Genomic DNA, 13942 nt, shown 5'->3' with positions numbered 1-13942 from the left:
ATGAATACCCTGTCACCACCGAGGTCTCATCACTAGGACAGTGAGCTGTTTACTGTCTATCTGTGCTGCACCCTGCATGCATTTTGAATTACATTTTATTAACTTATTTGTGGTGATATTTTGTTTTATGTGTTGTGTATGATATATGTGTTATGTGATATATGTATTATGGCTGCACTGTGGTTTAGAGGGACACTGTTTTGTTTGGTTTTATATATATATATATATGGTTGAGTTGAGTTATTCCCCGGTTTTGTCACCCGATGAGGAGACATCATCAGTGCACTGCTGGTCACGCTGTGTCCTCCGAATACTTATCAATCAGCTGATTGGCTGACATTCAGAAACCCAGTTGTGATGTACGTTGTGTATACGTACAGTCAGATGACAGTAAACTTGAACTTGAGAGATTGGGTACAGAATGATGGGAGGCCCCACTAACCTTCGGCTCCCACAGGATGACCGTGTAGTCCCAGCCTGCAGACGCAAGCACCTGTGAGTCGTTGCTAAAGGCCACGGTCTCCACACTCTTGCTGTGCCCTGAGATTCAGAACAACATCACTTATTGAACCTGACGAAGGGTCTCGGCCTGAAACGTCGACTGCGCCTCTTCCTATAGATGCTGCTTGGCCTGCTGCGTTCACCAGCAACTTTGATGTATGTTTATTGAATCAAACAGTATTTTTATTGAGACTGTGTTTTACACACAACAACAAAGTTTCATCTGTCAGATTTAAGCTTATTCTCTGTTACCTGTAATTTTCTTTGATCAGTGGCACAGGGATGATAGAGAACTGGAGAACTACAGTATGAGAGAGGGAAGGGCTAGATTGATCTTAGAGAAGGTTATAAGGTGGATCTTGGGTTTCCCATCAAAAGATCCCTCAAAGTCGCTGCAGACATTGATAGGGTTGTTCAGAAGGTATATGTTGTCTTGGCGTTCGTTGGTCAGGGACCTGAGTTCAAGAGCCACAGGTAATATTGCAGATCTATAAAACCCTGGTTAGCCCACACTCGGAACATGGTGTCCCGCTGGGCTTGCTTCATTTCGGAAGGATGCGGAAGCTTTAGAGAGGGTGCAGAGGAGATTTGATAGGATGCTGCCTGGATTAGGGAACATGTCTTGTGAGGGTAGGTTGAGCTTGTCTCTTTGGAGTGGAAGAGAATGAGAGGCTTGATTAAGGTGTACAGGATAAGAGGCATAGACAGGGTGGACAGCCGGAGATTTTTTCCCAGGGCCACGATGGATAACATGAGAGGCATAATTTTAAGGTTATTGGAAGAAAGTATAGGGGATGTCAGAGGTAGGTTTTTATACACAGAGAGAGGTGGATGAGTGGAACATTTGGGGCATTTAAGAGACTCTTAGAGAGGCGCATGGATGATAGAAAAATGGAGGGCTATGCGGGAGGGAAGGTTTAGTTTGATTTGAGGGTGGGTTAAAGGGTCAGCACAATATTGTGGGCCGAAGGGCCTGTACTCTGGTGTATTGTTCCGTCCTATGGAAATAAGTTTGACACAACATTGTGGGCTTGTACTGTGCTGTAGTGTTTCCTGTTCTTCGTTTTGGTGTTTTGAAATCACCGCACATATTCATGTCAAATGTTCCTGGAGCCACCCAGTGTCTACGTCCAGGGTATGAGTTTGCATGAGAACAACACTTTTATGTTCCACGTGTAACATGTCTGAAAGCAGACAGGTTCGAATAAATGACCTCACCCTGTACAAGAGATCGCAGTACATAGAACATAGAACACTAAAGCACAGTACAGGCCCTTCAGCCCACAATGTTGTGCCGGCCTTTAATCTACTCTAAAATCAATTTAACCCTTGCCTCCCACATAGCCCTCCATGTATCTCCATGTGCCCATCCAAGAATCTCTTAAATGTCCCTAACATATCTGCCTCCACCTTGGCAAGCATTCCACATATCCACATAAATGTCGGCTTACGTGCCGGGCGGCACCTAATTAACTAGCTTGTTTGTTTTGGCTTTTTTCTTAAAGATGTGCTGAGTGCGTTCCAGCTACCACTGCACCCCTGTGTGCTTCACGATCCATTATCGGTCCGCGGCCTGGAGGTACTGTAATTGTACCATTGGTAATGCAGCAAAGTCCAATCCCCACACCCAGCCCTTTGTATCCCATACCCTCTCCCTCAAGAATCCCTGTCCTGACTGAAAGTGAGCGCTGATAGGTTTACCGTGGGAGAGGATGAGGTTTGTCGTGCTCGCCTACCTTTGAGAATGTGCAGACAGTTGCCTCTTGCCGTGCCCCACACCCTGACCATACAATCAGCGGACCCACTGGCGAAGAGAGTGGAGTCAGCAGAGAAGGCACAAGCTCTCACTGGGCCTGTTGGAGCAGAAACAACACTCGGAGTGTCAGATTCAGATTTATTTATCACCTGCACATTGAAACACACAGTGAAATGCGTGATTTGCATTAACAACCAACACACCTCAGGTTGTGCTGGGGCAGCCTGCAAGTGTTGCCACACATCCCCGCCGGCAGCATAGCATATCCACAACGCTGACAGCAGAACAACACAGAACACAACAAGCCACAAAGTAACAGCAGCAAAACAAACCCTATTCCTCCCTACACACACACAGTCCTCCCTACACACACACAGACCTCCCTACGCGCACACAGACCTCCCTACGCGCACACAGACCTCCCTACGCGCACACAGTCCTCCCTACGCACACACAGACCTCCCTACGCACACACAGTCCTCCCTACGCACACACAGTCCTCCTACGCGCACACAGACCTCCCTACGCGCACACAGTCCTCCCTACGCGCACACAGACCTCCCTACGCGCACACAGACCTCCCTACGCGCACACAGACTTCCCTACGCGCACACAGACCTCCCTACGTGCACACAGTCCTCCCTACGCACACACAGACCTCCCTACGCACACACAGTCCTCCCTACGCACACACAGTCCTCCCTACGCACACACAGTCCTCCCTACGCGCACACAGTCCTCCCTACGCGCACACAGACCTCCCTACGCGCACACAGACTTCCCTACGCGCACACAGTCCTCCCTACGCGCACACAGACCTCCCTACGCGCACACAGTCCTCCCTACGCGCACACAGTCCTCCCTACGCGCACACAGTACACCCTACGCACACACAGTCCTCCCTACGCACACACAGTCCTCCCTACATGCACACAGACCTCCCTACGCGCACACAGACCTCCCTACGCACATCCAGTCCTCCCTACGCGCACACAGTCCTCCCTACGCGCACACAGACCTTCCTACGCACATCCAGTCCTCCCTACACGCACACAGTCCTCCCTACACACGCACAGTCCTCCCTACGCGCACACAGGCCTCCTTACGCGCACACAGGCCTCCCTACGCGCACACAGGCCTCCCTACGCGCACACAGTCCTCCCTACGCACATCCAGTCCTCCCTACACGCACACAGTCCTCCCTACACGCACACAGTCCTCCCTACACGCACACAGTCCTCCCTATGCACACACAGGCCTCCCTACGCACACACAGTCCTCCCTACGCGTCCTCCCTACGCGCACAGTCCTCCCTACGCACATCCAGTCCTCCCTACACGCACACAGTCCTCCCTACGCGCACACAGTCCTCCCTACGCGCACACAGACCTCCCTATGCACACATAGACCTCACTATGCACACACAGTCCTCCCTACATGCACACAGTCCTCCAACCCCAGAAGAGGCTGTCTTCAGCTTCCAGCGGATTCGTACATTCACAAACACTGGGCCTTTGACTTCCCCAGCAGACTCACAGACTCAGGCCTTGTCTTCCGCAGTCTTGTTCTCTGAAACTGCGTGCTGCCAACCAATGGCAGGGGTTTAAACAATCACAGTGACAGAATCAGGACCCCAAACTCACTGGCAAATCAAATAATCAGCTCTTCCCAATCCCGGGGGCTTCAATTTGCTGCTGATGGTTCCCACCAGCCGGATACAGTGAGCTGTTTTAGACAGCATAATATTTATAACGTGTCTTTAAAACAACTTGCTCTCTTCTTAACATCTGAAAACTGCACAGTGGCCCGTGAGCCAGTGTTCACTGGAGGGTCAGAGGTGGAGAGGGTCAGCAACTTTAAATTCCTGAGTGTTACCATTTCAGGGGAACAGTCCTGCCCCAGCATGCAAGTACAATTGTGAAGAAAGCAGGGTAGTGTCTCTACTTCCTTTAGAGTCTGCGGAGATTTAGCATGACATCTAAAACTATAGATGTGTAGTGGAGAGTATATTGACTGGCTGCATCACAGCCTGGTATGGAAACACCAATACCTTTGAACAGAAAGTCCTACAAAATGTAGTGGATTTGGCCCAGTATATCACGGGTAAAGCCCTCCCAACCATTGAGTGCATGGACATGAAGCATTGTTGTAGGAAAGCAGCGTCCATCATCAGAGTTCCTGCTCTTTCCTCACTGCTGCCATCAGGCAGAAGGTGCAGGTGTCTCAGGATTCACGCCACCAGGTTCAGGAACAGTTACTACCCCTCAGCCATCAGGCTCGTGGACAAAACTACACACATTGAAACGTTCCTACAACCATCGATCTCACTTTAAGGATTTTTTTATCACTATGATTATGAGGACACACAGTCCCCTTTTATTGTCATTTAGTAATGTATGCATTAAGAAATGCTAAAATGTTTTCCAGAATGATATCACGAAAAACACATGACAAACCAACTTAAAAACCAACAAAAACCACATAATTATAACATATAGTTACAACAGTGCAAAGCAATACCATAATTTGATAAGAACAGACCATGGCACAGTAAAAGTCTCAAAGTCTCTCGAAAGTCCCATCATCTCACGCAGACGGTGAGCCTCCAACACCGCCAACTTGCCGGTGCAGCATCCCGGAAGCATCCGACCACAGTCCAACTCTGAGTCCGTCCAAAAACTCCAAGCCTCCGACCACCTCCCGACACCGAGCACCGAGCACCATCTCTGCCGAGCGCTTTGACCCCAGCCCCGGCAACAGGCAATAGGCAAAGCCGAGGATTTGGGGCCTTCGTCTCCGGAGATTCTCGATCGCACAGCAGCAGCGGCAGCGAAGCTGGCATTTCAGAAATTACTCCAGATGTTCCTCTGTGCTTCTCACGGCTGTCTCCATCAAATCCGGACTGTGCACGGCCCCCTAGTTACACATAATCGATATTCATTCGGAACAGTCGCGCGCGCTGCGTCGCGACGCCATCTTCTCCTCCTCCATCCAATGGAACATGTTATCTCATGTTCTCATTATTTATTGCTATTTATTTATCTTTCCATTTGTACAGTTTGTTGTCTTTCACACTCTGGTTGATCTTTCACTGATTCTGTTATATTTACTATTTTATAGATTTGCTGAGTATGCCCACAGGGAGATGAATAAAACTTTGATAATAAAATTTACCTTGAACTTTGAACTCCAAGCATCTGAAATAATTCACAGTATTAGCCCACCAGCCATCCTGCTCCTCTCTACGAGCTTTCCTTCCTGACAGTCTCTGGGGATTGGGGTGTGCTGTGCAATGTCGGCCTACTGTCCTGGGAAACCTGTGACAGGGTCTGACCGGCCCCGATGACGTAGCACAGCCCAGGCTGAGGTGGAGCATTAAGAGCATTAAAGGTTACTGGGAAAAGGCAGGAGGATTGAGATGAGAGGGAACATAAATTAGCCATCATTGAATGGCAAAGCAGACTCAGTGGATCAATTGGCATAATTTTCCTCTTGTGTCTTGTGGTCTTAAGGCCTGTAGTGATTTAATAGCAACAGAGGACGTGCAACGCAGATCAGGAATAAGGTGCAAGATCATAACAAGGAAGACTGTGACGTCACAGTCCATCTTATTGTCCAAAAGGTCAATTCAAGAGTCTGATAACAATGGGACAGAAGCTGCCCTGAGACTGGTGGGAGCTGTTTTCAGGCTTTTGTATCTTCTACCCCATGGCAGAGGGGAGAAGAGAGAATGTCCGGAGGGTGGGGTGGGATCATTGATTATACTGGCTGTTTTACTGAGGCAGTGAGGAGTTTAGACAGAGACTACGGAGGGGAGGCTGGTTTCTGTGGATGTGCTGAGCTGTGTCCACAACTCTGCAGTTTCTTGCAGTCATGGGTAGAGTGGTTGCCATTTCAAGCAGTTATGCATCCAGATAGAATCCTTTCTATGGTGCTTCGATAAAAATTGGTAAGGATCGACAGGGACATACCAGATGTCTTCAGGAGGTTGAAGAGATTTGGCACATCCCCATCAACCCTTACTGTTGGTGAACTTTCTTGGATCAGCACGGGCTTTGGTGATGCCCGCACATAGGAACTACCCCCTCAATGAACCCCACCAACTCCCCCCCAGGCCTGTCAAAGGTCAGCTCTTTTGTCTTGCTGACGTGGAGGGGAAAGTTGTCATGACAACACATCACCAAGCTCACAAGCATTCTCAACTGGTTTCTGCTTTAGCAGGATTGGAAGCCAGCAGAATGGTACAACTGAACGTGAGGCAGCAAAACCAGGTGAACCAACGACACTGGAAACAGGCCAGCACAACGCTGACGGCAAATCGGCTTTTAGAATTGAGAATTATAACTGAGTATTAAACCATTGAACAAACAAGACAAGTACATGCAGACAGAAAATAATCCCAATGCATAAAATCATCACCGTCCTTATGTGCCATGTTGTATGTCGTGAGTGATCATGGTCTCCATGACCATGATTGTCTTGACAAGTGGTTTGCCATTGCCACTTTCTGGGCAGTGTCTTCACCAGATGGGTGATCCCAACCATCAATACTCTTCAGAGATTGTCTGCCTGGCGTCACTGGTCACGTAACCAGGACTTGTGATATGTACCAGCTGCTCATACGACCACCCACCGCCTGCTCCCATGGCTTCACGTGACCCCAGTCGGGGGGGAGGGGGGAGCTAAGCAGGTGCCCAGGGGTGACCTGCAGGCTAGCGGAGGGGAGGAGTGCAGAGTGCCACACACCTCCTTTGGTAGAGCGTATCTGCACACTGCCACCCACAAAAATAATGCACAAAATATATCCACTAAACGACTTGTCAAAAGTAATGCAACCAACTCTACGGTCAAGTGGTAATGAAGCCAGGAATATCAACAAGCAGTTGAAGGGTGTCACTGTACCTTTATGTCCTTTTGCTTTAACTAGACAATTTTCACTTCTAATATCCCAGACGCAGATTTTACAGTCATCGGAGCCTGTGATAAGGAGGTGACCATCACAAGAGAAGGCGCAGTGATTCACCTGTACAAAAAAAACAAGTTATCACAAACTTTCCAATCAGTTAATTAAGGTCTACATTCATCATTGTAATTGCCAAGCATTAGTTATAGTATTGCATTTTGTCCCAGGGACAAGACAGACTGTGTGTTATTTCTGATTTCAACTGATTTATTAGCACAACTTGCCAACATTTTTGTTCTAGTTTATAGATCTTATTTGTTCACTATATGTTAGGGGTGTCCAGGGAGGGGGGCACCTCTGGTCCGTTCCAGGGCAACTCACTCACCTTTGGTCCTCCTGAACAGACACTCAGCTCTCACCTGTAGCTGTTTGCATACGACAGCAGCCAAACCCTGGAACTCCACTTTGACAGGTGGGCTAAACCAGGTAAGGGTAGCTCATGGCCTCATTCCCCAGAGAGACAGGGACATGGCTGTCCCAGCGTGTGAAGTCAGCTCTTGCGGACTGGGCGGAAGAGATCAACAGTTGGATCCAACGGGCCAGGAAGGTGGTTCTGCAACGCTCCGTGGAGAGTGAAGGGCTTGACGAGGGACAGAAAGTCACGGTCATCCACTGTGACCGAGGAACTGAGGAAGACTCCAGTTTGTGACGCTTGTTCATACCGCTGGACTCGGACTTCTGAGGTGCAGAGAGCGGAACAGCCCAGTGCAACGGCTCTTCCACATTAAAGACTTTCCTGCACAGGTTTCCTGTCATCATCGGGCTTGATGGACAACCACCACATATGTTGATAAAGTGTTGGTTGGAAGGAAAGTACATTGTGGAGGGAACGTTCACTCAGTGGCCACTTTATTAGGAACACCTGTACATCAGCTCTTTAATGCAAATATCTAATCAGCCAATCATGTGGCAGCAACTCAATGCATAAAAGCATGCAGACTCGGTCAAGAGGTTCAGTTGTTGTTCAGACCAAACATCAGAATGGGGAAGACGTGATCCGAGTGACTTTGACCATGGAGTGATTTCTGGTGCCAGATGGGGTGGTTTGAGTATCTCAGAAACGGCTGATCTCCTAGGGTTTTCACACACAACAGTCTCTAGGTTCTGTGGGCGAAAACACTTTGTAAATGAGAGAGGTCAGAGGAGAATGGCCAGACTGGTTCAAACTGACAGGAAGGTGACAGTAACTCAAATAACCACACGTTACAACAGTGGTGTGCAGAAGAATCAGAATCAGGTTTAATATCACCGGCATATGTTGTGAAATTTGTTGTTTTTACAGCAGCAGTTCAATACAATACATAATAACAGAGAAAAAAATCGTGAATTACAGTAAGTATATATACAGTGTATATAAAAAGTATTCATTACCCTTGGAAGTTTTTATGTTTCATTGTTTTACAATATTGAATCACACTGGATTTAATGTGGCTTTTTTGACACTGATCAACAGAAAAGACTCTTCATGTCAACATGAAAACAAATTGGTCTAAATTTATTACAATTATTAAACACAAAATAATTGCTTGTATAATTACTCACCCCCTTCAAGTTAGTATTTAGTAGATGCAGCTTTGGCAGCAATTACAGCCTTGAGTCTGTGTGGATAGGTCTCTATCAGCTTTGCACATCTGGACACTGCAATTTCCCCCATTCTTCTTTACAAAGCTGCTCAAGCTCTGTTAGATTGCATGGGGATTGTGAGTGAATGGCCCTTTTCAGCTCCAGCCACAAATTCTCAATTGGATTGAGATGTGGACTCTGATTTGGCCACTCCAGGACATTAACTTTGTTATTTTTAAGCCATTCCTGTGTAGCTTTGGCTTTATGCTTGGGGTCATTGTCCTGCTGGAAAACAAATCTTCTCCCAAGTCGCAGATCTCTACAGATTGCATCAGGTTTTCCTCCAGGATTTCCCTGTATTTTGCTGCATTTATTTTACCCTCTACCTTCACAGCCTTCCAGGGCCTGTTGCAGTGAAGCATTCCCACAGCATGATGCAGCCACCACCAGGCTTCATGGTAGGGATGGTGTGATTTTGATGATGTGCGGTGTTTGGCTTACACCAAACGTAGCGTTTAGTCTCATGGCCAAAAAACTCAATTTTGGTTTCATCAGACCATAGAACCTTCTTCCAGCTGACTTCAGAGTCTCCCACATGCCTTCTGGCAAACTCTACCCGAGGGTTCATGTGAGCTTTTTTCAACAGTGGCTTTCTCTTTGCCACTCTCCCATAAGGTGTGACTTGTGAAACACCCGGCAACAGTTGTTGTATGCACAGTCTCTCCCATCTCAGCCACCGAAACTTGTAACTTCTCCAGAATTGTCGCAAGTCTCTTGGTGGCCTCCCTCACTAGTCCCCTTCTTGCACGGTCACTCAGTTTTTGAGGATGGCCTGCTCTAGACAGATTTACAGCTGTACCATATTCTTTCCATTTCTTGATAATTGACTTAACTGTACTCCAAGTGATATTTAGTGATGGAAATTTTCTTGTATCCATCTCCTGACTTGTGCTTTTCAATAATCTTTTTTGTGGAATTGCTTGGAGTGTTATTTTGTCTTCATGGTGTAGTTTTTGCCAGATTACTGGCTCATCAGTAGTTAGCCCTTCCAGGTACAGGTGTATTTTTACTACAGTCAATTGAAACACCTTGACTGCACACAGGTGATCTCCATTTCACTAATTATGAGACTTCTAAAACCAACTGGGTGTGCCAGTGATGATTTGGTGTGTCATATTAAAAGGGGCGAATACTAATACAATCAATTATTTTGCATTTTATAGTTGTAATTAATTTAGATTACTTTATACATATTGGCTTTCACCTTGACACGAAAGAGTCTTTTTCTGTTGATCATTGTCAAAAAAGCTAAATTAAATCCACTGTGATTCAATGTTGTAAAACAATAAAAAATGAAAACTTCCAATATTTTTTATAGGCACTGAATATATTAAATAATTAAATAAGTAGTGCAAAAATAGAAATAAAAAAGTAGTGAGGATTCATGGGTTCAATGTTCATTCAGAAATCAGATGGCAGAGCATCTCTGAACACAGTACGTGAACAGACTTTATACAGTCAGTGGCCACAGGAGATACCACATAACGAGTGCTTGGAAACAACAGTCGTAAAAACAAGAGATTCTGCTGATGCTGGAAATCTTGAGCAACACACACAAGATGGTGGAGGAACTGATCTGCAACAGCTGTAGAGAGGAGTAAATATTTGATGTTTTGGGCCGAGACCCTTCATCAGGACCTGAGGCATAGATTGAATGGACAGCCAGAGACTTTCTCCCAGGGTGGAAATGGCTAATGCAAGGGGTCATAGCTTTATGGTGACTGGAGGAAAATGTAGGGGGATGTGATGTCAGAGGTAGGTTTTTTTACACAGAGTGTGGTGGTGGCGTGGAAAACCCTGCCAAGCATGGCAGGTCAGGCAGATACATGAGGGGCATTTAAGAACCTCTTAGATAGGCACATGGATGATAGAAAAATGGAGGGATATGTAGGAGGGAAGGTTAAATTGATCTTGGAGTAGGTTAAAAGGTCGGCACATCATAGGCCAAGAGGCCTGTACTGTGCTGTAATGTTCTATGTTCTATTGTCAACACTTTGGTTCAAAACTCTGCAGATATGCAGGCTTTCGACCCTAAAGGACAACAATTCTCCCCCACAGATGCTGCTCGACCTGCTGAATTCCACCAGCAGACTGTATGCTGCTCCAGACTGTGTCCCCAGTGTAATGGCTCATCTGACCGACAGAAATTTATCACCATATTCACCTTCCACCAGCGTTGATGAAGTGAATACACCTCAATGGATTTAGGAATGGCCCTCCAATGTTCACTAACTACCCATCATAAATTGAATTAAGTTAAATTTTCTTCAAGAGAATAAATGCAATATACGGATCTATTTCTTTTATAGCAATGACCCCTCCCCACCTCCCCAGCACTACATATTGATCTGTTGTCTATGCATGTGGATTGATTGCTCTCTCTCGTTACACTGTGAATACACCAGTTAAAGCCATCTCTAGTGTCCAGGGTTTTAATTTAATCGATACATCGTTGTGCACAGCCACAACAATAAACCTCAGGGTTATATATGGTGAGATAGATGTATTTGATAATAAATTTACTTTGAACTTTAAAATTGGTCTTGGTAGCACCCAGTTGCCAGAAATTGTTAACAGCCCTGGAGGAGGTGCTATTGTGAAGCGGGGCTGTCTGAAGAAACTTTGACTGTTTTTACCAGGAAGGCCAAGAGAAGCATTTTTGGACGAAGAGTCACAGAGCACCACACGCACAGAAACACGCCCTTTGGCCCATCTAGTCTGCGCTGAATAATTATTCTGCCTTGTCGCATCAACCAGCTCCCGGACCATAGCTCTCCATACCCCTCCTATCCACGTACCTATCCAAATTTCTCTTAGATGTTGAAATTGAACCCACCTCCATCACTTTCGCACTCTCACCACCCTCTGAGAGACAAAATTCCCCCTTAATTTCCCCCTTAAACATTTCACCTTTCATCCTTAACCCATGACCTTTGGTTCTAGTCTCATCCAATTTCTGCAGAAAAAGCGGACTTGCATTTACCCTATCTATACTCCTCATAATTGTATCCCTCTATTAAAATCTCCCCTCTTTCTCCTATGCTCTAGGGAATAAAATCCCAACCTATTCAACCTGTCCCTATACACACCTGAGGTCCTCAAGTCCTGGGAACAACCTTGTAAATTTTCTCTGCACTCTTTCAATCTCATCGCTATCTTTCCTATAGGTAGGTGAGCAGAACTGCACCAACACTTTATACATAACATCCTGACCCCTTCGATTTGTGAAGGCCAATGTGCCAAAAGCTCTCTTTATGTTCAAAGTTACGGGGGCTTTCAATAGCTCTTTTGGGATGTCTGTTTGCTCTGGGATGCCAGTTAATAACCAGAGGATAAATTGAATATAAACAGGGTGACCATGGTAACGTAGTGGTAGGCATAATTCTATTACATAACAGCAACCTTCTACTCAATATCAGCAAGACCAAGAGCTGATAGTTGACTTTAGGAGAAGGAAACCGGAGGCCCACGAGCCGGTCCTCATCAGAGGATCAGAGGTGGAGAGGGTCAGCACCTTTAAGTTCCTCGGTGTTATCATTTCAGACCTGTCCCGGGCCCAGCATAAACGTGCAATTACGAAGAAAGCACAGTGGCACTTTTATTTCCTTATGAGTTTGCGAAGATTTGGCATGACTTCTCAAACTTTGACAAATTTTCTTGCTGGTTATAGCCTATTTCTGATAAGGGCTGTATTTTTTTTATCTATTTAGAGATACAGTATGGAACAGGCCCTTCTAACCTAACGAGCCACATGGCCCAGCAACCCAACTATTTAACACTAGCTTAATTACAGGACAATATACAATGACCAATTAACCTGCTAACCAGTATGCCTTTGGACTGTGGGAGGAAACTGGAGCACCTGGAGGAAACCCACGTGCTCATAGGGAGAATGTACAAACTTCTTACAGACAGGGAATTGAACTCTGATCTTCAAAGTCCCAAACTGTAATAACGTTGTGTTAACCACTATGCCACTGTGGTGTCCCACACAGTGTTTACCCCAAAGTCTAAGGTCAGCTGCTGGTTTCTTAGCTCCCTACCTGGGCTTTGTGAGCTTTGAAGAATTTCTCAGATATTTGATTGAAGCCTGAAGCTATTGTCCTCCACATGATCAGTTGCCGAGGTAGAGATCAATATTTACAGATGACAAGACAGAATGGGCAGCTGGTGTGGAATTCACGTATCTGCTGTAAGCTACAAGAAGCAGCAATTCTTCAGAAGGGGATTGACATCAGGTCTTGGTGGTGTAAATTTGCATGTGTTCAGAGTAAGGATCGTAACTGTAGTGACAGCCTATTATTCACTAAAGAGAAGCTATTTCAGGCTCCTCACTGACTATGGGTACCTGTCTGTCACAAAGTTACCTCTATGATCCAGACCCTCACCATAGCCTCCATCATTGTCAAGGATGGTCACACCTCTGTTCTGGTTAACAGAACTGATGAGAATTCAAACTTTTATGAACTTGACTTGCTCAGAAACATTGTGCTTTAGTGTCCAGTTCCTGGCCTTCACGTGTGGCTTAACTACTAAACCGGCCAGGACTGGTTCTGCCGACAGGAGAAGGGGCAAAGGCAGGTTACTGGAGCTTTAAAACCAGTCGCTTCAGGCAGATGGGACTTGTCAGCCGTGGTTGCCAGCTCATCTCGGAGAAGCAAAACTCTGATCTCAAACCTTGGCTACTTTGTGGCTATAACTTATCATGGGGAAGGCTTTGGGAGTAAACCCGGAGGAACAATCCGGAGCTGGAGTGTTGAGTTCAACACTGACTGGGAGCTCCTGTGACTGCGATGGTGCCAAACTGTATCGGTCTCTGCCATTCCTTTGGATTCATCAGCTGCATGGAGACCTCTGCATGGGTACAGCTTCCTCTCCATATCGTACTATCCTGGCTTGTGTATATGTAGGCACTAGCACACAACATAAGAAATAGGAGCAGGAGTCGGCCATCTGGACCGTCGAGCCTGCTCCACCATTCAATAAGATCATGGCTGATCTGGCCATGGACTCATCTCCACCTACCTGCCTTTTCCCCATAACTTTTAATTCCCCTACTTTGCAAACATCTATCCAACCTTGCCTTAAGTATATTTACT

The 13942-nt window shown here is 46.3% G+C and overlaps 1 protein-coding gene across 1 annotated transcript in view; it reads right to left on the bottom strand.

Annotated features, from left to right (window-relative positions):
• LOC134359771 (WD repeat-containing protein 38-like) overlaps positions 1-12955 on the bottom strand; it is a 28985-nt gene extending 16030 nt beyond the window's left edge. The window contains exons 1-4 of the mRNA XM_063073385.1: positions 12887-12955; positions 7160-7280; positions 2238-2354; positions 443-540 (exon numbers count right to left, since the gene is read on the bottom strand). Coding sequence (XP_062929455.1) covers positions 443-540; positions 2238-2354; positions 7160-7280; positions 12887-12955 — 405 coding nt within the window. The remainder of the gene's footprint in view (positions 1-442; positions 541-2237; positions 2355-7159; positions 7281-12886) is intronic.
• Positions 12956-13942: the final 987 nt, after the last annotated feature.

This window comes from Mobula hypostoma, chromosome 21, assembly GCF_963921235.1.
Source record: "Mobula hypostoma chromosome 21, sMobHyp1.1, whole genome shotgun sequence".
NCBI classification, from domain to species: domain Eukaryota; kingdom Metazoa; phylum Chordata; class Chondrichthyes; order Myliobatiformes; family Myliobatidae; genus Mobula; species Mobula hypostoma.
Note: the sequence above shows the minus strand (reverse complement) of the source record. Positions and strands in the feature narration are given on the sequence as shown.